Source organism: Platalea leucorodia, assembly GCF_965183815.1.
Source record: "Platalea leucorodia genome assembly, chromosome: 14".
Classification (NCBI taxonomy): domain Eukaryota; kingdom Metazoa; phylum Chordata; class Aves; order Pelecaniformes; family Threskiornithidae; genus Platalea; species Platalea leucorodia.
In genome coordinates this window covers 429,754-451,838 of record NC_138836.1, presented here as the reverse complement: position 1 = coordinate 451,838, position 22,085 = coordinate 429,754, and the positions used below count along the sequence as shown (strand labels likewise).

The 22,085-nt window shown below is 55.2% G+C and overlaps 1 protein-coding gene across 7 annotated transcripts in view; it reads right to left on the bottom strand.

Moving 5' to 3' along the window:
• SEPTIN9 (septin 9) overlaps positions 1-22,085 on the bottom strand; it is a 104,193-nt gene that overhangs the window by 11,491 nt on the left and 70,617 nt on the right. For 4 of the 7 annotated variants that reach the window (XM_082326764.1, XM_082326762.1, XM_082326763.1 and 1 more), the window contains 4 exons: positions 8,905-9,096; positions 4,725-4,853; positions 4,225-4,306; positions 3,406-3,543 (listed from right to left, as the gene is read on the bottom strand). In XM_082326764.1, the coding sequence (XP_082182890.1) occupies positions 3,406-3,543; positions 4,225-4,306; positions 4,725-4,853; positions 8,905-9,096 (541 nt within the window). Of the gene's footprint in view, positions 1-3,405; positions 3,544-4,224; positions 4,307-4,724; positions 4,854-8,904; positions 9,097-14,797; positions 14,880-16,436; positions 16,509-17,816; positions 17,890-22,085 lie in introns of those variants that run through there. The other 3 variants (XM_082326767.1, XM_082326765.1, XM_082326766.1) reach the window with 3 other exon arrangements.

Here is a 22,085-nt window from a genome sequence, read left to right as displayed (position 1 = left end):
GTGCAATCTGCTCCAAGCAGATCAAAAAAGAGAGGACGAAGCTCAAGAAGAAAAAGCATGTGTTTTCTTCCCCTTCCCCAAACGGTCCCCAACATTATTAACTTGCAACTAGACACACACACACTTTGGGCTTTGCTGGGAGGGGGTGGAGGAGCTCTAAGGGGAGTAGATGGGCTGGAGCAGAAGCTACAGGAAAGGCTCCAGCCCACCCCAGCCAGTCCTGGTTGCTCCCCTGTCCCCTCTTGCTATGTGCCTGGGGAAAGCAGAGCAGCTAGGTACACATTATCATGGCTGGGCACACGTTTTATCTGCATTGCCCACAGCCAGCATGCATGGACACGATCTAAGCAGAGGCTCATTCCTGCTGGTTCCCTTGAAATGCCATTATAGGAATCAAAATTCACGGCAAGCTGCAAGTTATTTCCTTTTGGTTGTGCCCCAGATCAAACTAGCAGCAAGAATTTGAGCTGTGCATTAAGCAAATTCCAGTGAGCACCCAGCAGCCGCCCAGCCCGATCACCAGGACCCACCAGCCTGCTCGAGGGACCCAGCTGGCACCTGAGAAGGGCAGCTAGCGGGGAAAGCAGCAGTGGGTGCCAGCCCATCAGCCACCAGTACACACATAAAAGGCGCCGCTGAGGCCAGGGCAGTGTTTCAGAGCCCCTTTTCAGAGCCGAGCGTTACTTCACAGGGGTCAGAGCTGAGATATTTATTGGGTGGCGAAGAGCCGGCCTTGCATGGCTGCAGCCAAAAGCCCCTGCCAGCATGTTACTTAGCCTTCGCAAACATGGTTTTACGGGAGTGTTACAGGAAGAACAGGGGGTGTGTGAACTAGATGGGTTGCAAAGCCTGCCCTGAACTCCCTGCAAAGGGAGACAGCAGCGGAAACTTCTCTGCTGATTAACCCTTGAGCTGCCCAGATGGGAGGGCAAGACTGAAACAGAGCCCAGCAACCCTCCACTCCAGCCTCTGAATCTGTACACTTGGTTAACTTTGCTTTTTTCCCCCTCTCCTTCCCTTTTTGTTTAAGAAAAAAGCAAGCTCTCACCCAGTGACCCAGCAGGCTTCACCCTGGCTGCCTGCAGCAGCCATGTGCCAGAGAAGGGATGCCAAGTCCTGTGCCGTGCCTGACCATGCGAGCGGGGAGGGACAAACAGACAGGAGTCACCGCTGCTTTGGTTGCATCACACGGTAAGGGCAGCAGTTCCCTGAAGGCAATGCAAACAAGCCCCATGCAATCACTATCCCGGGACGGATGGCACCAAGCATCCTGGGATGGCAAGTGGTATGGGAAGCACATGGATGGTGCCATGTGCTAACAGTGGGGTCCTCCACAGCTGGCTGTGGCTGTCCCTAGGGCAGGTCCCTGCAGCACTATGAGCCACTGCCCTTGCCAGTCGTGATCCTTATGGCCTCCCAGTGAAGCCAGAAGTGCCAAAGCAAGGACCTGGATTCCTTTCCCATACCTTTCCACGTGGGACCATGGACCACCTGCCTCGGCGAGGGCACAAACCTGCACTTAACCTTGTCCGACAACCCCATGACATGGCCTCCCAAACCCTTGTTCTCCAAAATGAGCATGATCCGCTGCTACCAGCACTGCCACAGCAGCTCCACCCCGCAGGAGAGGTGGCCACGCCATCCATTCGTGTCCACAGACCACGGGAAACGCCCATCCATGATGATGAGAAACATAATTTGGGCTTCACAAGGGAGCAGAAAGGAAACCCAATGCCTGCTCAAGCTCTCAGAGAAGCAAAATTTCCCACTGACTTCTTCCTCCTGGTGGGGTTTGTCCCCCTTCATTCATTCCTTGGCTTATCTCCATCCCATGGCAGGAGGGGACGTGTGAGCCAGAGGCCGGCTCTGACAGCAGGGCAGGAAAGCGCAGCCCCCCGAGCCGCAGCCGGGGAGCAAGCGCTGGCCCCAGCCGGGCTATCAGGCTACCGGGAAGGAGGATCAGCACAGGGCTCAGCAACAATGGCCTCCAACCGCCGGGCTCACTCAGATATTGGAAACACATGTTTGTTGCAGAGAAAGAAAAAAATCAGCTGAACTTCCATGCAACTGCTGTTAGCTGGTGGGTGAGAGAAACCAGAGCGCTCAGCTGGAGAGGCTCCAGTGGGGGACACGTGGATGGGGCTCCACGGCACTGCCTGCATGGCCCGGTGAGGGCAGACACCACCACCCAAAATCTGCAATCTCTGTGCGGTTGCGGTATCCACAGGATCCAAGCATCGGACGTGCTTTTAAGGGTTAAACACCCAAAGCAATGAGAAAAAGCTCAAGCATAGCTAATGCTGCAACACCCCGACCTGCCAAGGCAGGGTCTGCAGATCGGTGCTGAGATAAGCGGGACCAACATGCTAGACTGTCCTAAAAACGTCATCTCCCTTTGAAACGTCTTCTGCTTTATCGTGTTAAACCATAAACGTTTTGTCGGCCCCTCTGCTCCCAATCGACAGCCGGTTACACAAGAAGAGCATAACTGGCCCATGCAGTCATTTTATTCCAGTGAAGGATGCATTTTTGGTCTACCCACTGACAGAATCAAAACAAAGTCTTTTCTATTGGAACAAATCTCTACATGGCGAAGAGGAAAAGGCTGACATTAATACAGTGCTGGTGGCTTAATTTTACTTTTGAAAACAGACCCCAAAAAATCCCCATGCAGACAGAGCCAGAAACGGAAGGAATTGACACAAATCAAAAGGAAACTTAGGTCTCGTTTTATGTTGTGATACTTTAAGTCACATTTTTCAAGACACTTTAAGCACCCCAGATTTCACCGCGGGCTATGTGCCTAGGAAAAAAAAAAAAAAAAGAAAAGAAAAAAAATAGAGCAAGATCTGGACCTTTGATGCCGTCGCTTGAGAAGTGCCAGAGCCCAGAGAGCTCTGCACTGAATAAACTGCATCCCACTTGCAGACTAGTCAAACAACCTACCAAATACCCTTAAAGGGCAAGAGTGTTCGCTCCCTCAGTAGCACGAGGAAAACCAGCTTCTCCCGTTACAAAAGCAGGGGCACAGCAAAAAAAAATTAATGTTCCGTTTGCAAAGGCAGCCTTTCCATCCAATTTGAGAGCTCAATGACTGGTCTCCATCCTCGGTCGAGCAAGCAAAGTGTCCAAAGCAAGCAGCTAACCAGAGCTCAGGGAGGCTTTGATGGCCCCTCGGAAGAGGAAATGCCATGTTTCTCTGGGGTACAGCAGCTCTGCTGTGTTATTGCGAGGGCTCCAGATGCTACAGCCCTAGGAAGGACAGCTTTAAGCTGTCCTCAAGCTCCTCAAGTCGCCAGGAAACACGGGGGGATCCCAACGACAACCCTGACAGCTGAGCTGCCCGAGACCGAATGCAGGAGAGGGAAGCCCCAAGGGTCTGAGCAAGGACGGCAGGGTACGTACGAGTGGCCGGTGGCTGGGATGAAGTATATACAGCAGTGCACCCGTGTGTCAGGGATCCGCTTCTTCCGGTTAATGTTGATTTCCTCCTGCAGGTACTTCTCGTACTGGTCGTTGATGAACTTCATGATGGGCTGCCAGCTGCAGAGAGAGAGGAACACGGGACGATGGGTTTGTGTGAGGAACCAGTACCACCCTCAACCTCCCACCTGGCCTGACTGTGTGAAGCAGAGCCCACAAGCCGGGGATGCTTAGCATCTTACAGAATCCCATAAAACAAACAAACAAACCCAAAACACACTCAAACACCCAGCTGCTGAGCAGGGCAGTCCCTCAGCTCTTCGCACCCCACTGCGGCACAGGAGCAAGAGCAGCATCAAACCCCACAAAGCCCAGCCCAGCTCATGGTGAGGAGAAGGCACCTGCCACCGGCCGGCCAGGCCAGCCCTGCCCTGGCCCGGGGGGGCCATCCCGCACAGCCAGCCACTGTCCCAGGGACTCCTGGCAGAGTTCAGCCTTCAGAGCCACATGAGCGAGGTCCGGGAACCAGTCATGCTGCCACACAGCTGCTCCCGGCTGTGAACAAAGGTTGTCTCATGCCCAGAACAGCAGGATGTTTGTGGGCTCTCACAGGGTCCAGGATCAGCCCTGGGGAGCATGGCACTGTGCTGCCACCCACAACAACCCTCTCCCCTGCTCTCCCCAGAGCATGGGTGGCACAGGACCAGGCTACGGCCCTCAGCTCCAGCTCTGGGTCAGGATGCCCTGGCGCTCGTCCGCCTTCCCTCTGCAGTGGTCCCCACATCAGTGAAGGCAGCTCACCAGTTCTCGTTGTTGATGTGGTCTCCAAAGCCTGGGGTGTCGATGACCGTCAGCTTCATGCGAACCCCCTTCTCTTCAATCTCTGAAACAGAGAGGAAAGCCGGTATGTGAGGCAAGCGTCGATGGGCGCTCTGGACAAGCTCACTCTCTGAAAACCAGCTGCAGAGCTGGGGTTTGCTCCCAGGGGAGAAACGCACCTTCACAGCTTCTAATAGGCACAAATCAGCCCTCCAAAGGCATGCAACACCACATCTGCCCTGAAACGCCACCCCCCATGGCCACCTCACTTGTTCCCTTCCATCACAATTAAGTCAATGCTGGTGGATAAAGAAAAAGTAGATGTTTTCTCAGCCTGGCAAGCATCTCTGGATGGTAAAAGCCCCTTCAGAGACATGAGAGTGGAGGTTTAGTGGAGGTCGACAACCCTCATGAGCCCCTGGAGACACAAGGCAGAGCAGGACCAAAAGCCAAAGCACCAGGTGGGATCTGCAGAGCCTCACCGTGAGTGATGGATTTGATTTCAATGGTCTTGGGAATCCGCTCTTCAGAAGTCGGCTGTACAGATTTCCGGCTGATTTTGGATTTGAAGAGGGTGTTGATTAATGTGGATTTCCCCAAGCCGCTCTGACCTAGAAAAGAGCAGGATAAACCACAGTCAGCACTCACTCGTTTCTGGGCTATTTTTTCAGGGGCCAGAGGGTGGGGATGCTGACGGTCTCAGCCTGCACCGGATCTGCGGGAGGGAGGTAAGAGATGCAGCTGCTCTCCTGCAGCATCCCTGGCTCAAGGAGCTCAAATCCATCCTGGGCAAGAGGATGCTGTGGGCAGCAAGCATCTTCCGTAGCTCCAAAGCAGCCGGCTTTCTGGGAGCGGGCAAGGCAAGAGCCAGTTCCTTGCATCCACCTGAAATCACAGCAACCCTGAGGACAGGCAGACACCATCAGGGATGTTTTTAAGGGCTGTGGTGACACTCAGCAGCCCTGAAGAAGGGCACGGGGACTAAGGAACCTAAGGAAGGAGCATCCCAACACATCTGTGCCTTCACCCTCCTGCAGCCTCCCCTGTCCAGCTCCAAAGGGAAGACTTAGGAGCAACTTGGCAAGCCCTTAGCTGGACAGGATTAACAGCAGCAACAGCCTTCCAAACCTCAGCCCTGCAGCATCCATGGCTGCTTCCTGGCTGGACTTGCTTTTGCAATTGGACCACCTGGCTCCAAGGACCCTTTTAGGCAGGTCCAGGCCAGGAGCTCATCTGAGTCCCACAAACAACGTCCCAGGAAGCACATCAGATTCCACAACTTCAGAAACAACAGCTTTTACAGAGAAGCGTTTTTAGGCCTTATATCCCAGAGCTGAGGTCAATCTATGCAGAAAGGACACCAGCAGTTCTCGATTCTCCAGAGCAGTTGTCCCATGAGCTTGGAGAGTAATTCTTCCAGAGCAAAGAAAACAGAGAAACTCCTCAAAACCCAGGGAGCAGACACCTGGCTTCAGAGCAGATGTCTGGTGCACCCTGCAACCACTGCAGAGCTCCTGCACACACCATGGGGGCCCCTTTGGCCCCATTCTGCTGAGCCATGTTGCAGCCAGCTATTGCGGCACTGCCACCGGCACATCCCTGTCACCGCGGAGTATCTGTAAGCGCAAAGTCAGCAAGGATTTCACCTACGTCCTCCAGGGCCCTGATCCATCCAGGCTGCCAAAAGCACTCAACTCTAAGCCAATGGTAGGATCAACCAGCACATCAGCCCTGGGCATCACCTCCTGGCCAGCCCGGTCCTGGATTGAACAGCAATTGGGAGCTGAGCTTGCAATGCTACCCATGGCACGCTGCAATCCAGTACAGGAAAACCCTGTTCGCCAGCCACTATCACACCTGGGTTACAGAAGAAACACGTGGACCAGGCTGGGGTCTGGTGCTCCTGGTCCTCTGCTGCCTGAAAATACGGGGGCCAGGTGCAAACAGGTCTGGAGCTGCGAATGCAGAGAGACAGAGCAAATCTCTCCTTGCGCTGCTCATCATTAAACAGAGCACTTGGGGAAAGGGGGAAAGCAGGGCGACACGCTGCTAGAGCTCCTGGCAGTCGACCTCTCCATTCATGCCTGTCCAAGCTGCTGGAGTCAGACTGCCTGGAAAGGGACCAGAGGTGACAGCCACTGGCAGCCACAGATGCGATGTGCCTCTCCGAACCGTGGCCACAGGCTGACCTTGCCAAGTGATGGATGCGGCTGCACCCCAGGGAGCTGATGGCTGAGCGCAGGGCAGACCAGCTCCCACCTCCCCTGGTCTGCAGCCCAGCATCTTTCCCTGAGCTGAAAACAGGCAGGGAAAGAGTGGCTGAGCCCCACTGTGCCTGGCCAGCTCTCCTCTCCGTCCAGCTGCTCTGCACCAAAAACTGAACACAAAAGATGTGCTTTGGGTTTTTTTTTTCAAGCATAGATCTTTTTTCTCATCTCCACAGCCTTAGACAACAGAGGGCTAAGCTGACCTCAGCCTGAAGCCTCCTCTCAGAGCTTTGGTTAGGCTGGCAAAACCCTTTTGAACAGGGACCCTGGTACACAGGGTACAGGATTTTCAAAAAGCCCCATCACAAGGACATGGTGCAGGGAGAGTGACCCCATGCTGGCAGCGGTGCTCAATTCCCACTTCCCTTGCAGAAGTCACCTCCCGCCTTGCATCTCCTACCTGTAAAACAGGGACTGCAATGATTTCAGTGCAAGGACTCACAGCTTAGACGGGATGGGAATAAAGGAGCTAAACTAATCCCTAGAAGCTCAACCGTCCCCTGGAGAAATGGAGCAGGACAAGGTCTGTCTGCTGCCTCCCAGCCTGAGCAGAGCATCCCGACCCTGAAGGGCACCCCACAAGGTGCTGCTCCTCCCTGCATCTTCTGGGAGGGCCAGAGCTCAACTTGTTTATGCTGCCACGAATTCCCTAGCCTGTAAACAGTCGGCCCAGAGCCTGCCAAGGGAAGAACAATGTTTTCCAGCCGCGCTGCAGCACGGGCTTTCATACCACACACAGCGCTGCCAAGGCAAAGCTGGGCCCTTTCCTAAACATCCCTCCGCATCTGCAAAGCAGAAACTGAGGCGCTGCTGCAGCACAGCCTGGTCGTGGAGGGACGGGTGCCTCTTCTGGCAGGGAAATGGGGACTCAGCTCATGCAATCTCATTTGCAGACTCTCAGTATCAGTGCTGCGATCCCTCTGCCCTGGAAGTGCTGCTCCACTGGCAGCAAAGAGCTGGGTTTGTTAAAAAACCTTACAGGAACTGGTTCTGCAATGACCGGGTTTGCAGCGATCTCCCAGCCCATGGAGCCCTCCCCATAGATCAATTTGTGTATGAAAATATCAAAATGGCAAAGGCAGAGCATCAGCAGAGCTCATTAGGAAGCTACAGCACACTAATATCTTGTACACAATTAGCAAACTCTGGATCAGGCCCTCCCATAACCCCAGGAAGCCCCCCAGGGCTGTAGGGGCTCCTGCCCCATGGGCATCCCTGCAGCCCTACACAACTCCTTGCAGGAGGAAGCGGGATGGCGAGACCACCCTACCACACCACCTCCCGGGGAAGATTCAGGCAGGGAGAGCTGCTACCCGCACAGCCTGGCCCCAGGGAGCACAGCCCAGCTCACATGGGGGGTTCCACAGGACCAGGCCAGACACCGATAGCTGGAAAAATGCAGAAAAGGCTCATTTCTTTTCCCTTTTACCCCTTGCACAGCCTCCCATGGTGCCTGCCCAGCTCTCCGGTATACCCAGCATTTTGCTGGCAAGTGGCTGGTGCAGTCCCTGGCACCAGGAGCCCAGGGGCTGCAGGAGCACAGACCCCTATAGCAAAAGCTGCAGCCAGAGCAGTGGCGATGCGGCCAGTGGCCTCTAGCTGAAATAAAGCCCCTTCATCTCATCCACGCTGCTGCCTCGGAAAGTTAACTAACAGGAGCTTGCAGGCAGCGGGATTTGGACACACAACTTCCAGCCCTCCCTCCCTGGATGTAGACACCCTCTGGGACACTCTCATTCCCCCCGTGCCACACTGCAGGTCCCCAAAGGAGTCACCGGTAGCAGAAGCCGTTCAAACCAAACAACCAAGCCATGCAAACCCTCTTGCTGTTCTTGGTTCCCACCAGTAAATCTCACAAGACATTTCTTCCCTAGTACTTGTAGCATGGTTGCATCTGCTGTCTGAGCTGCTCAGCACAATCTCTTAAATACAAGAAAACTCACAAGCAGGAATTTTAGCCAAATTGCTGGAAACACCAACAAAGATGAGGTCTGGTATACCAGCAGTGGTGCAAGCCTTTGAGCCCTAACACGCTAACTGCTCAAACCAGTGCAGGGCTCCCAGGACAGCGGGCAAGGGAGCTCTCTGCAAGGCTTCAGTGAGTCCTGACGCCCCTCAGGGTGTTCCCCTCTGGGACGTGCCTATGGGTAATGCACCCCAAGACATGGGAAGATGTGCAGGACCACGGGCCACGTCGCATCACCAGCTTTAATGACAGCTGAATTCAAGCCAGCTCCTCGGGAGCAGGGTTTGCTGACTCCTAAGGCAAAGACCCCAATGCTGAGCCCAAGCTGCTGCTCCTGAAGAGGCTCTAGAGAGGACAAACATCATCGCAGAAGAACAAAAACAACTCGCTGAGCACGTTATGGGCAGCTGGCGCAAGGGGAGAACTCACCCACAACCATGATGTTGAACTCAAACCCCTGCTTCATGGCTTTCCGTCTCATCTGCTCCAGGATGGCGTCTATCCCCACGTAGCCAAAGTCCGCAGCTGGTTTATCCAGCCGCGTCGGCGCCGGCTGCTTGGGGCCGGCATCCCGTGGAACGTCCGTCATGCCGGGTGCGTGACTGGGAACTGCCTCTGGACCTGTGGAGGCAAAGAGAGGGCGGTCAGGGGTGGCAGGCAGTGCCGAGCACACTGGAGTGCTGCTCCTGGCAAGGAATGAAAGGAGCTGCCTGTTGCATCCAAAGTGGGAATAAAGCACGTGTAGGGACTGAGGGCACCGGGAGGCTAAGAAGGAGGAGGCACATGGGATCTTCCTTCACCCGTAATTACATTACATTTGGGATTCCCCTTCTTAACTTACTGGATTCACCTTGATCCCTGCCCACACCACCAAGCCTGCCTCAGCAAAGGGATGCTGTTACGGAGAGAGCAGGCACACCAGGTCCCACGAGCAGCCAAACCGCTGCCGCGGAGCAGGACGCAGCACTGAGAAAAGTCCTCGGCGCAAGTCCAGGAGTTTATTTAGTGAGTGATGAAGGCTTTTAGCAACACGGCCCTGGGCCCAGGCACTGCTGTTAAAGGCTTGCAGACCTATACAGCCTGCCTGCTCCTCTGTACCACTGTAATTACAGTGCTATGCAGATTGCTAGTGGGAATGCCTCGCGGACGTGTTTCGGGGAACTGGATGGCTTTGCAAAGTGAGAAAAGTCCTTGGTGTCTACTGACACATGTCCTCCTCGAGCTCCAGCTGATGCAGCACAGAGGCTGCTGGCCCCAGCTTGCTTCTCGCCGACAAACCAAAACCCAATGCATCTGCATCAAAACGGGTCATGCCAGACAACACCCATGCAGCCATGAAGCTTTCGCAATCCTGCTCTGCCAATATCTGACCGAGGAACGCAAACTTCCTGCAGACAGGGTGCTCGCCTTCCCTGCAAGACAGCTCCAGGTTAGCAAAGTGCTTCAGGAGAAGCAAATGTGCACCTACTGCCTCATTTAACACCTTCATAACAAAAATCGGGGAACCACCCACTCCTGCAGGCACCAGCCAGGAGCATCTGCTGCTGGGAAGGACAAACTGCCCTCCATGCGCTACTGGGCGATGCAGTCTGCGTCCACCCCACCCCAGCTGCTCCGTGCTGCCTGCAGCAGGCACAGCAAATATCCCAAAGGCAGAGCATGCACAAGCTCAGCCTGGTCCTTGTAAGCTCCTGGAGGTATCAGCTGCGCAGGGCAAGCTCCTCTAATGCAGGCACGGAGAGGCAGGTTTCAGGAAAACGCACTTCTGAGAGCCCTCCCCACCCTGGGCTGCTGCTGATTGATGCCCGGATCCCTGCAGCCACCAGCCTAGGCAAGCATTTTATTTTTTTAAGCCTTTTGCAAAGTTTATTTATTATTTTTTATTATTTATTTGACTATTATTAATTAAAATATTATTATTATTTACAAAGGACTTATTGGAAAGTCCTCATCCTTATTCCTTCAAACAGGAATATGGATCTCAGCTCATCTACCTCACTCCACTGTTATTTCTGGCCTTTGATGAGGTGCTGCCTGGTTTTCTCTCCCTCCCTCCAAAGGGATTTGTCTGTAGGAACATGGCTGGTCCAAAGAGGCTTCTCCAAACACAAGCTGGCCATCCCTTCTCCTCCAGTGATGGGCAGGAGCTGCAGGAGCAGCGTCAGACCGGAGCCTGCCAGGTCTGCAAGGCGGAAGTGCTCATTTCCTGCAAGCACAGCGCGCTTCCACGTGCTCAAATATAGGCCAAGCAGACAAAAAAAAAAAAACAAACAAAAAAAAAACCAGACCCAGAACTGATCCCAAAGACCACTGGGTCACTCCGAACCCTTTTTTTCCAATCCTCAATCCCAGGCTGTGCAGACCAGCATTACTCACAGAGCTGCTAGAGAGCAAACACACTGCAGCTGACACGCGCAGTAGCACCATGCTCCTCCCCGGCTTTGCACCAGGCACACACAGATTCAGGCTCTTGCACAGCTGGCAACACGCTGCCGTGCTGCTCCTTGCAAAGCTGACCGGCCCAGCGTGCCCAAGATCTCACCGCAGATCCCAAATTAGCCCCATTCCAAAACGGCAAGGCCAAAAGTGGAAAAAATCCCTACATATCGCTAGGTAAAAAAAAAAAAAAAAAAAAAAAAAAAAAAAGACTAAATCACGTGGAAAATATGCTACCATCGGCACCAGTGCTGGGTTATGCAACGGTTTTAACCCCTGCAGGCATCACTTGCATGCGTGTGAGAGAGCCCAAAGCGCAATGGCCCCACGGGACGGGACAGCATCCTTGGAAATTGGTGTAGCTAAGGTCTAGCAGCATGCACAGAGAAATTAAGAAATTAAACAAATGGAGCAGAAAGTCACCCTCCACTTGCGATAAAGGCCAGGAGCACCTCCAGCACCTCCTGGCTGCTGTCTGTCTATCAAACTCCACTAAGGAGTAGCCGGCAGCATGCAGAAGGGGCTGACCCCTCCCTGGGCAGGGGGACGTGCAGGCAAACCTGTCCCTGGCACAGGCAGCAGACTCTACGTGCTGCCTCGCCACATTGCCTTCAGTGCAACCAGGAAGGCTCAGGATGCCCCAGCTCTCAGCAAGACCAAAGCCACAGGAAGTGCGGGGCGATGGCAGGCGCGTTGTCACCCAGGTTTGTCACTGCAGAGCACGCAGGCGCGCTGTCACCCAGGATGCGCTCGAACAGCACAGCCGGCAGTGCGGCCCACGCTGCTTTGGCTTGTCTGTGGGGAAAAAGTGATTTAAAGGACATTTTCTTCTAGCACCTGGCTCCTCTTTGGGAAAAAAATAAAATAAAAATGAATGTATTGCAACTAGGAGTGTCTGCAGGACAGCAGTGATGCAAAGACACAAATGTCCCGGTGACACCAGCAGACTCCCAAGGGAAATGCTACAACCCAGACCTTCACTTTTCTTCTTAGCTTCCCAGCACTGAACTAGTGTTTTCTTAGCAAGGACTCCAGCATCCCACTTGGCTCCAAGGGGTTTGTGCCAGCAGAGGCAGGATGCAGCCGAGCCACAGGCCCACTCTGCAGCACAGGCACACGAGGATGCTGTCCTGGGTAGCAAGGAGCACTCCCGACAGGCACTTGTCTAAAATAGAAAGAACCTAGAAATAAATTGGGGCAGAAGTGGTGGCTGCCTGGGACATGCCATGGGCAGATACTGTACCTGTTTGACCCGCTGTGCTCTCTGTGGGGATGGTGCCAAACCTGCAGCACTCTCGGTGACAGCATCACTGAGCCGACCCTTCCAGAGTGCTACAAGGGCGGACGGATTAATAAACCACGCAATAGCGTCAGAAATTCCTGATTGACACCGAGTCCCTGGCCAGAGCAGGATCAGACCTCACACACCATTGCTTCACCAGTGCCACTGTAACACTGCTGCTTGTTCCTCCCGTGGGGAGGGAGGCTGGGGAAGCGTGTGAGCTGCTCGCTTTGCTGATGGGGGCAGAGAGCCCAGAGCCTGCAGCTCCCTCCGGCTCGCCTGTTGCTGGATAAACATGAAGCACACAGGAACACGTGCTTGTGCCATATTTAGACCTCGTCTACCAGGCAAACCCTCTCCACATGGGCACGGGAGATGTCGAGACTGTCAGGGCAGCGCTGCACCGAGTGGGAACAGACGCATGGCTCCAGCCTGGGCACCAGGCTGACTCAGGACAGCTGCTCCAAAGTTGATTTTGCCAAAGACTCTGGGCTGTTGCACTGTAATTGATGCATGTCAGACATGAGCCAAACCCAACATCTGCAAAGCAGCAGATGAAAGGCACCCTGCAGGCAGGGGAGCCCCGGGGAGCCCCCCGCTCCTCTGGCCAGCTGGATGTTGTGCGCGGGCGGCCATGGGATGGGCTTTGCAAAACACTGCTGACAAAGGGCTGCCAGCAAACCCAGAGCTTAGAAATGCTGCACTGATGCCACGCGGCTGCAACAACCCAGGTCGGCTGAGGGCAGGGGATGCAAATGCAGGCCGTGGGCTCACCCGAAACCCTGAACCCCGGGGCTGGCAGTCCTCATCGAGAAATTTGGAAAAGGGATCTGTAGGAGACTGGTGTTTCCACTGCAGATACACAAAGGTTAAATAGCCCTTGCAGGGGCTGAACTGGGATCTTCTCGTATACCCCAGCTCCCAGCTAGACCCAGCAGCTCTGTTGTCTGCTCCAGTGATGCACGGGGAGCGGGATGCTGGTGATCTGGGAAGGCAGAGCTGATCCTGGAGCAGGGATGGTCATGGACCTAGTGCTCAACGGCAGCACAGAGCCGCCGGAGAGAGGCCAGGAGGCTGCACCTCTGCCACTGGAGCATCCTCCCAGCCACCAGATTCAAACCATTTGCACACTATACGGATGCACATGCAACCAATGGACAAATGCTAACACTTGCTGGGTCAATCAAAGAAACATCCTGCAGATGCAAGGAGCACCAAGCATTTGTCATTTTTTGATGATTCTGCAGCCGGTTCTGCAGATCTACAAGCACCCAGAAGACCAACATGATGCGGTGGGGAGAACTCCCCTTTCCTCCACACAGTGGAGACTGGAAACACCGTGAGCTTCCAGATTTGTTGGATAGGTTCACGCGAACACAGAGAGAAGATTCACAGAAGCAACAGCAGCGTATCAGGGCGTGAAAACACAACCGCTTCCCAGGCAGCTGAGCATCCACAGATGTTTTCAAGGAAGCAGTGTGGACCAACTAACCTTTCAATTTTGGGGAGCAGCAATCTTACAAAATTGTGCCTGTAGTACGTAACAGATATGTTTTTAGAACCAAAGAGTAAATTTGTAGTTCCTGGTTAACTACAGCCAGCCGGTGCGACTGCGGCACGGGCAGCCTCTGGGGCCTCTCCCCATTGCACACCAAGCTGGTGACCATGAGCTATGGAAACAGACCCAACCTGTGGAGGAGGCGGCAAAGCCACGGCTTTCCCTTCTGAGGGGACAGGAGGGGTCAGGAGGGAGGAAGGCAGCAAAGCCAGGGCTGGATGCAAAGCCAGTGTGGCCCAGGCATCGCTGCTTTCTTCGGCTGCCCAGTCAGAGCCACAGCGGGGTCCCCCAGTGCTGGTCCCACAGGGATGCGTGGGTACCAGGGAATGCGAGGCACGGCTCAGTCTGAAACTGGGGGGGCAGCCAGCACCCCAGAGGAGGGCTCAGCCCGACGTGCAGAGCCACCACCACAGACCCTGCAGCACCAAACTGTAACTAAAGGACGTTTCTATTATTCAATTGCAATCATCTGTGCCCAGCTGGCACAGCCAAGCCTGAGCTGGAGCCTGTCCCTTGCATCCCTGGGCACCAGGCTATGGTTTCAGGCTGGCTACCAGCCCAGGCCCACCTACCAACCAGTTAATGTTTCCTTCTTGGCTTGCATTTCCACCCGGGTGCTAACAGACAGGACCTAGAAATAGCAAAGGATGCCTAACTACATTTCATTAGACCAAATCTACCCAAGAGCTGTCAGAGAGGCAGACAGGTGCTTCCTGAGCATGCAAGATGCTCCAAGCTTGAAGCCTTTTACTCATGCAGAGGGATAAATCCATTTTCAGAGATCAAAAAAGGAGGCAGCAATTCCTGCTCTGGAGCAAGCACTTCAGTGGGCAACCAGGCAGGGCCACAACAACGAGCCACAGGCATGAGCCACGGGCACGCACTGCACACAGCTGCGCAGGTCGAGACATCCCCACTCGCTGGGTGCGCTTCCGTCCTCGCTCACTGCTCCGGAAACGTCCGCAGCTCACCCCTCCGCAGCAGCTAACCCCTCCCTCCCTCGCTCTTTAATTTACAAGAGATGGATGCTCCAGGATGCCGCTTACCCTTCCTGGCTTAACCCTCCGGTTGCCACAGGCTCCAGTCTTGGGTGCTTCTGGGCTGGGATGCAGCGATGACCCAGAGGTCAAACCGTGGTGCCAGGTCTGCCTGGACACAACCTCGAGTGCTCACAAACCGCTGCCTGTGAGCTCAGGCGCAAGCCCCCGTGCCGTCTCGGCATGCCCCACGTACGGCATGAGGCCGACCACCGCCCTTTCCCGGCTCAGACACGTGCCAGCCCTTGCAGGGCAGCCGGCAGTTGTACATCCTCGTTTCTCCAGCCACGTGAGGCAGCAGCTCTAAAACACTTACAAAGACCTGCAAGGAGCTGTTACGCTGTTCTCCTCCTGTTTGCCCAGAGAAGTTCAAATAGAAGAAGATGATCATAAACAACTCCAAGTATTGCCTGCTCCAGTCTTGCAAACGGAGCCCTGAGCCTTGGGCACGGGGAGGTCTCTGGCCACGCAGCCCCAGTGGTCTTCCTCCATAAGCAGCTTCCCCCGGAGGTGGAGCGAGAGCTGACCCCAGAGCAGCCCTGCCTCCCTGGGGACAACCCCGTCGCAGGGGAACTCTCCTGCACACCCATGCCAGCAAAAGCTACTCCATCAACCGGCCACATGCAGCGACACACCGGTGGCCAGCACAGACCTTGCTCCCCACAGACAGGCTCCAGGTGCCTATGCCGAGGAGGGTCCGAGGACCCTCTCAAAGCTGATTCCCTGATGGGTCTGGGGAGGGGACCCCCTCCGAACCCCCTGCCCACAGGAAGGACGTGGAGATCCTTCCCAGTCCGTGAGCAAGAGAAAGCACCGCTCACCCCTGTCACCCCTTCTCTGCAGAGCTCTAATGCTTTGAAAACAATGAGACAAGCAGTGCTCCGCAAACCCAGCTTGCCCAAAAGGCGTCGCGGGAGGAACGCGTCCCCCGCGGGGCCCGGGCACGGCTGCGCCTGCCCAGGGCCGCCCCCCGCCCTGGCTGCTACCGTGACTTCTGCGGCTACGGCAACAAAAAAAAAAAGCCAGCCAGCCGCGCCAGGGCTGCCAGCACCCCGAGGTACGGGAGTAACCAGTGCTGAAGGAGGCATTCACATCCTGGCGTTCTTACTTCAGCTTTTTTAAAAAAAAAAATTTTTTTGTTTGGGGATTCTTGGATTTTTTTTCTTTTCTTTGGGATTTTGTTTTGTTTTTTGAGGAGTAGGGGGTTTTTTTTGTTTCTTTTTTGTTATTTTTTTTTACGAAGGGCAACTGCGTCCCAGACACGCCGAGAGCCCGTTTACGGGGGCAGCAGCAGCGCGGGCGGGGCCGCCGAGACCCCGCAGGAGGTGCCCCCCCGACACAGCCGCTATTCATCCCCGGACAATGCCGGCATCGCGGCCAGGCCACCCCGAACAACGGCCCCTCTTGCGGGGCGCAGGGGCGGGAGGGGCCGGGGGGGGCCGCGGGACGAGCCCCCCGGCCGCACCCGGGTACCCCGGCCCCGCCACGCCGCACCGCGCTCGGGTGTCCGTGCCCGGGGCCCTCCGTGGGAACGGGCGGGACCCCTTCCCCGCGCTCTCAGACCCTCCCCCAGAATAATTAACCCCCCCCCAAAAAAAGCACTTCCCCCCCTCCGCGGAGCCCCCGCCCCCGGGCACCGGCGACTCACCCGCGGCGGCGGCGGCGGCTCCGGCAGCCGGCGGCTCCCCGCCTCCTCCCGCGCTGCCCTCCGCCTCCTCCCCCATCGCCCTTCTTCCTCCTCCTCCTCCTCCTCCTTCTCCTCCTCCCCCCCCCTCCCCCATCACCCTGCCTCCTCCTCCTCCCCCACTGCCCTCCTCCCCCTCCAGCCCGGCCCGGGGGGATGGAGCCTCTTCCCGGGAAGTTTGTTTCGCCCCAGGGCGGTTTCCATCCCCCAGCCGCTACGAGCCCGTCCCGGGCCGGGGGGTCTCGTGGAGGTTAAGAGAGGGAAGGGTCTGGGGGTGATGTGCAGCAGCAGCTCCCGTCGCGTCCCTCCACCCGTGATCACTCCCGGGCCCACGCAGGAGGTGCGGGGGGTCGGTGCTAGGAATTTCCACGGGGAAAGAGCGAGGCTGGGACAAACTCGGGAGCCGCAGCGCAGTCCCATCCCGAGCAGACCCGCGGTCCATGCCGCTGCTCCAGGGACGAAGGGGCAGGGGCACGCCCCCGCCCCCAGCGCTGAGCACAGCCCTTCTGGCACTCAGTGCTCCGGGCTGAAACTTGCCTCTTGCTTTCAAGCATCCTGAAATTCTCTCAGCAGAGACCGAAACCAGCCTCCGATGGGTGTTAACGCCGCTGACTGTCGGCTCACTGTGCTCTGCAGCTGTTTGAAGACCCCTGGGCCACATCTCACATCCGCCAAGGACGAGATGGCAGCCTACACTCACTGGCCTGGCTGCTTTCTAAAATCATGTCAGTTAAGCTGAATAAACATATTATCTGTCTCCACAAGCCCTTCCTGCCTTATATCTTGATTACCAGAGCTTCACCACCACCTCTCTCCCACCAGCGGAAAGAAGGGCCTCAGCCGCAGGAGGGAAGCAGCGATGCGCATGGGGCCAGGCAGGTGGGCTGCACCCCTGGCCCTGCTCCCACTGGCAGCTCAAGGTCCTGGCCAGTCCCAGTGTGGGCCGAAGCCCCCTCGGTGCTGTTCGGCGGTGACGGTGGTAAGCCCTGGGCAGCAGGTGCGGAGAGCCCAGCAACACCGGCACCACCCAGGCTGCAGGGCCAGGAGCAGAAGGGGCTCTCCCTCCCTTCACAGCCATAATGCAAAACCAACCCGCCTCTTTTGGACCCCTGGTTCTGACATGTTACTTCGACCTATTCTGTGATCTCAGGATATTTTTTCCCCTAGCTCCCTGCAGTCCTCAGAAGATCTGCATTCACAGAGAAAGGCCTGCAGGCGACCGAAGGGTTAAGATAGATTCGCGCATTTGCAGTCCTCAGTACCCAAAGGACACCATTTCCAATGCACAACCCCTAAGCCAGGGGCTCGTACTTGTCCATCCTTTTTGAGCTGGGTGGCTCTCACCTGGCTGAAACCTTCTGCATGGCTGTCGCCTTCCTTCTCCCCTTCTGGACCACCAGCAGTGGCGGCTCTTCCTCCACCCAGCACAACCACCATGCGCTGGGCTGGCAGCATTCCCTCTCTGTAATGCCTGGCAAGGCTGTCGTGGGCTGCCCTGGAAACAATACGTGCTAAGGGGGGCGAGACTCGCATCCCCCCAGTTCAGCAAGTGCCACAAATACCAGTTTCTGAGAAACCTCCACCCCAGCACCCAGGCAGGAAACCCAGCCTCAATCTGCTTACGCTGCAGCTATGCGTAGCTTTCTGCTGGATTACACCACTTTTTATAACTTAATAAAGCTTTAACCCCTATCAATGGTCATTAGTGTTTTAATCTCCCTAATCTCCAGGAAAATCCAACACTAGATGCCAAACTGGGCTTGCCTGAATAAGCAGCTGGGTCTGTTTGCAAGTTACTCCAGCCTTGCGTTAGCTGGAAAAAGGCAGGAGCAGAGCTGGAAAGCAGCTCAGCCCGGCTCTGCAAAGCTCCATCATGCTCACTCAGGTGCTGCGCTTGCACGGACAGTAAGGGGGGATCTCAGGTGCACATGGGCTTTGCAGATGCGATCCACTCTTCATGTCCCTGCCGTTAAATTAACCACATCTGTAACGCTGTGCAGGTGTTAAGCATCCAGCACAGCATTCACTTGCCCAAACCCAGACTGGCAGCAGGGGGGTGAGCACAGGGTGCTTGGCCACGTGAACCAATGCCTCACTGCTCAGTGTTATTTTTCCACGTTGAAACCATGGACATGTTTTAGTCTTGCCTGTGAGAGGGAAAAAAAAAACCATAGAAAAGCTCCGCCCTTGGTCACTGAAGCTTTGCAAAGACATTTGAAGCAGGACGGGAGCTCACACTGTGCAAGTTGTTTTTCAGATTAATTTGTAGAAAATATTTTGTTTCAACTCATATCTCATTCTTCCCAGAAACAACCCTAGGTGGGGGAGCAAGCAGCTCAGAAGGACAATAAAGTGGCATCCTTGGCCTCAAAGCAAATAAGTACATTGGGCTTTGCTAACCGTGCTTGTCCTCATGAAGGCCCTCGGGTGTCTTCAGGGCTGTTTGCACAGAGGCGGCACTCACACAGTGACAAGCAGCCACCTCCAGGATTTGTTATTACAGAAGCATCTCTCTATTCCTGGAAGGAGAGCAGGGCTCTACCATACTTGTTCTCCCACTGCACGTTTCTGGCTGTGAGAGCTCACTCTGCAAACAGGCAGGACTAACCAGCGGAGGAAGGAAGCAGCCTTACCCCTATGGTGCAGATGAACAGGAGGAGGATTAAGTGACTCGCCCAGGGTCAGGCAGAAAACTTATAACAGAGCCAAGCACTGGATCCAAATCCCCTACTCAGAGTTTTAAAATCACAAAGTCATTGTTCTTCTCTTTAAAAAAATAATAATCAGAGTTAGAAGCAATTCTAGCAAGGCCCTCCTGCTGTCGTACCAAGCAATTTGAACTAACTACAGATCCAGTTCTTGGGCTTACAACTAATCAAAATAATAAGGTTCCTGCCTGCCTTATGCAGTCCTATCCGTACTACTTTATCTGACATCTTTGCAAGTGAAAGCAGGTCCTCATGTCGCAGCCGTACTGCACAGGGCCATGGGGATGAGCCCTGCGTTAGCACAGGGCTGGGAGGGCTCAGTGGAGAAGGTGGTCCACAGGTGGTCCAGCACTGATGCTCAGGAAAGGTTGGGAGGCAGCGGGAGGAGCAGATCACCAGCAATGGTTTCATAGTACCTGAGTTTTGGGGAAAATTCCAACCACCGTCTTTTACCTTGCACCAGAAAACTGTCCGGCAGCAGGGCTGGCACCTGGCTACACCAGCCCTGCTCCACCCCAGCAGTGCTGGGGCTCTCCCCTATGCCAGGCAATGCTCTGCCCTTGGCCAGCACGTACTCCAACTCCAACCACAGCTTTGAGGAATAACCGAGATCTGCAAATGAAGACAGCTTGACCAGGACTAGCCAGCCTGTGAGGGAGACCTGCAGGACTGCCAACAAAAACGTTTCACCCCAAGCTGCCCAACAATAAGAAAACATCAAATCTCTTGAATGCAGGGAGCACAGGCAGGACATCTTTTCTCGCAGGAATGCTGAAGGGACATTTCTAACTTGTACTGCATCGCACCAAACCCCAGTTAAAAGTGTAGCGTTAGGGCTTAGTAAATCATTTTTATTGTTTTAATAGTGCAGCAATGCTGACCACCTGCAAGTCCCCAATGACTTTGACGGATAGCTGGAAATCCTGCCAACAATATTTATAATCTCAGATCAATAGCAGAAGGAAAAGCATATCCAGAGACCTTGATAGAGCACCAGCAAGCTCAGGGGAAGGCAGCATGACCAAGAAAAGGACATGGGCTTGCAGACCAGAAGACCAAAACTTAATTTTTTAACACTGAAAGAGACACCATCACTTCAAGCAGGAGCAAAAAGGATCCCCCATTACCAGGAACACCTAAAACCAATCCCAACACTCTTCTAAGAGCCTGGCTGCAGGTCTGCAAGTGTTACCACCCAGGAAGGGCTCTGGCAGGTAGCCACCGTGGTCCCTTCTGAACATGCAGGGTAACTCTCCAGAAGGTCTGTAATGATAAGACCTACAGAACAACAGTATTTCCTCCCTTCTGGCTCTACTGGACTCCCAAGTCTATAGATGATGCTGTTTTTTTTCTTTCAAGCTACCTGGCTTTTGGCATTGAGCAGCTTCTCTGAGCAGCCCATATCAGAGACATCTCTGCAGGTATCACACTGGTTCCTTTGTAAAAGGAGTTGTTTGGTGGCTTCAATTTCCCTAGACAGAGGCAGCAGTGGAGCAGCAGGTACCACAGAGTGCAGGTGCTGCCAGGAGCATCTCGGGGCCCTGCAGGCTCCATCACGCAGAGCCGGGACATCCTGAGCCAGCACAGGGAGTGACCACCATCAGCCCCCTCCGTGCCTTGGCCGGAAGCAGGCAGCAGAGCCTGCCAGCTTCACTGAACCGTGGCCGTTTTGTTGAACCCGTGTTACACATGGCGTCAGGACCATTCCTGCTCCCACTGCACCAAAAACTGGGAGCTCCTCCAGCCAGTCACCTCCAGCCCGCTCCCATTCTCCAGGAGGGAAGGAAGGAAGGAATTATTTCACATGCTGCCATTGGCCAGCGCGCGCAGCTGGCACCATGTCCTCGGCGTGAGTCACCTGCTCCCCAGGGAGGCCGTGCCTCGCTTCCCGGCGTCACATCCCACTCCCCAGGGAGGCTGTGCCTCACTTCCCGGTGTCGCATCCCAGCAGTGCCCCTGCAGCAGCGTCCCTTCCCCCAGCACGTTTCTTCTGTGGATCTGCGGCATCTGCTCCCTTGAGCAGGGAAAGCAGGAGGCTCCTCACTGTGCTTGAGTAATCCATCATTTTCCAGAAGGGAATGGGCTTTGCTTGGAAGCCACGCCAGGGTCACAAATATTTGGAAAAAGTAAGAAAACCCATTCCTCCCAGCACACACAACCCCCGCCCTTGCAGGGGTTTGGCCACTGATGTTCTGGTTCCGACAGACGTGAAGCAGATGCAGCATCTTGCAGGCGTCTCCCCCTCACGCCGCAGCTCTGAGCACAGGTTTTGCACAGCGGCGACAGGTCTGCCTTGGCACTGAAACACTGAGGCTCGAGAGTCACCAGGAGAGCTCTGCAGATGGCACAGCTTGGCCCTGCCAGAGGAAACGCACTTCGCTCCCTTGGCTGCTGCCTTTTCTTTAGGAGCAATCCTCATCTCTTCTCCTCAAGGGCACGATCTACTCCCCAGACACCCCCAGCCAGACTATGACAAAGGACAAATTACCCTCAAAAGGGTAAAGCAAAATCCTCTCTACATCACTCCGTCAGCATCCCAGAGCCCTGCTTCACCAAACCCCATATCCTGCCCTGTGGAGCAGGGCAGGTGCAGATGGACCCTCCACAGGTCTCACACACCAAGGGGCACCTCGCCAGGGGTCCAGCGCTCCTCCACCACTGCCTTCTGTTTCTCTCACCACCAGCAGCACGGTCAAAGCGGACTCAGCAGCAGGGGCAGAAGAAGAATTTGGTGAAAATAAATCACCTTTGCAAGAGGGAATGGTATGGAGTGAAAAATTTGTCCGCCTGGGTCACCCCACAGCTCAAGCAAACTTGCTCAAGTAGTTTAAACTCTATTTCGCCCCAAAGTGGCATCTCCTCTCTAGATGGGGAGATGCCCAGGCAGTGGCAAGGGGATGCTCCA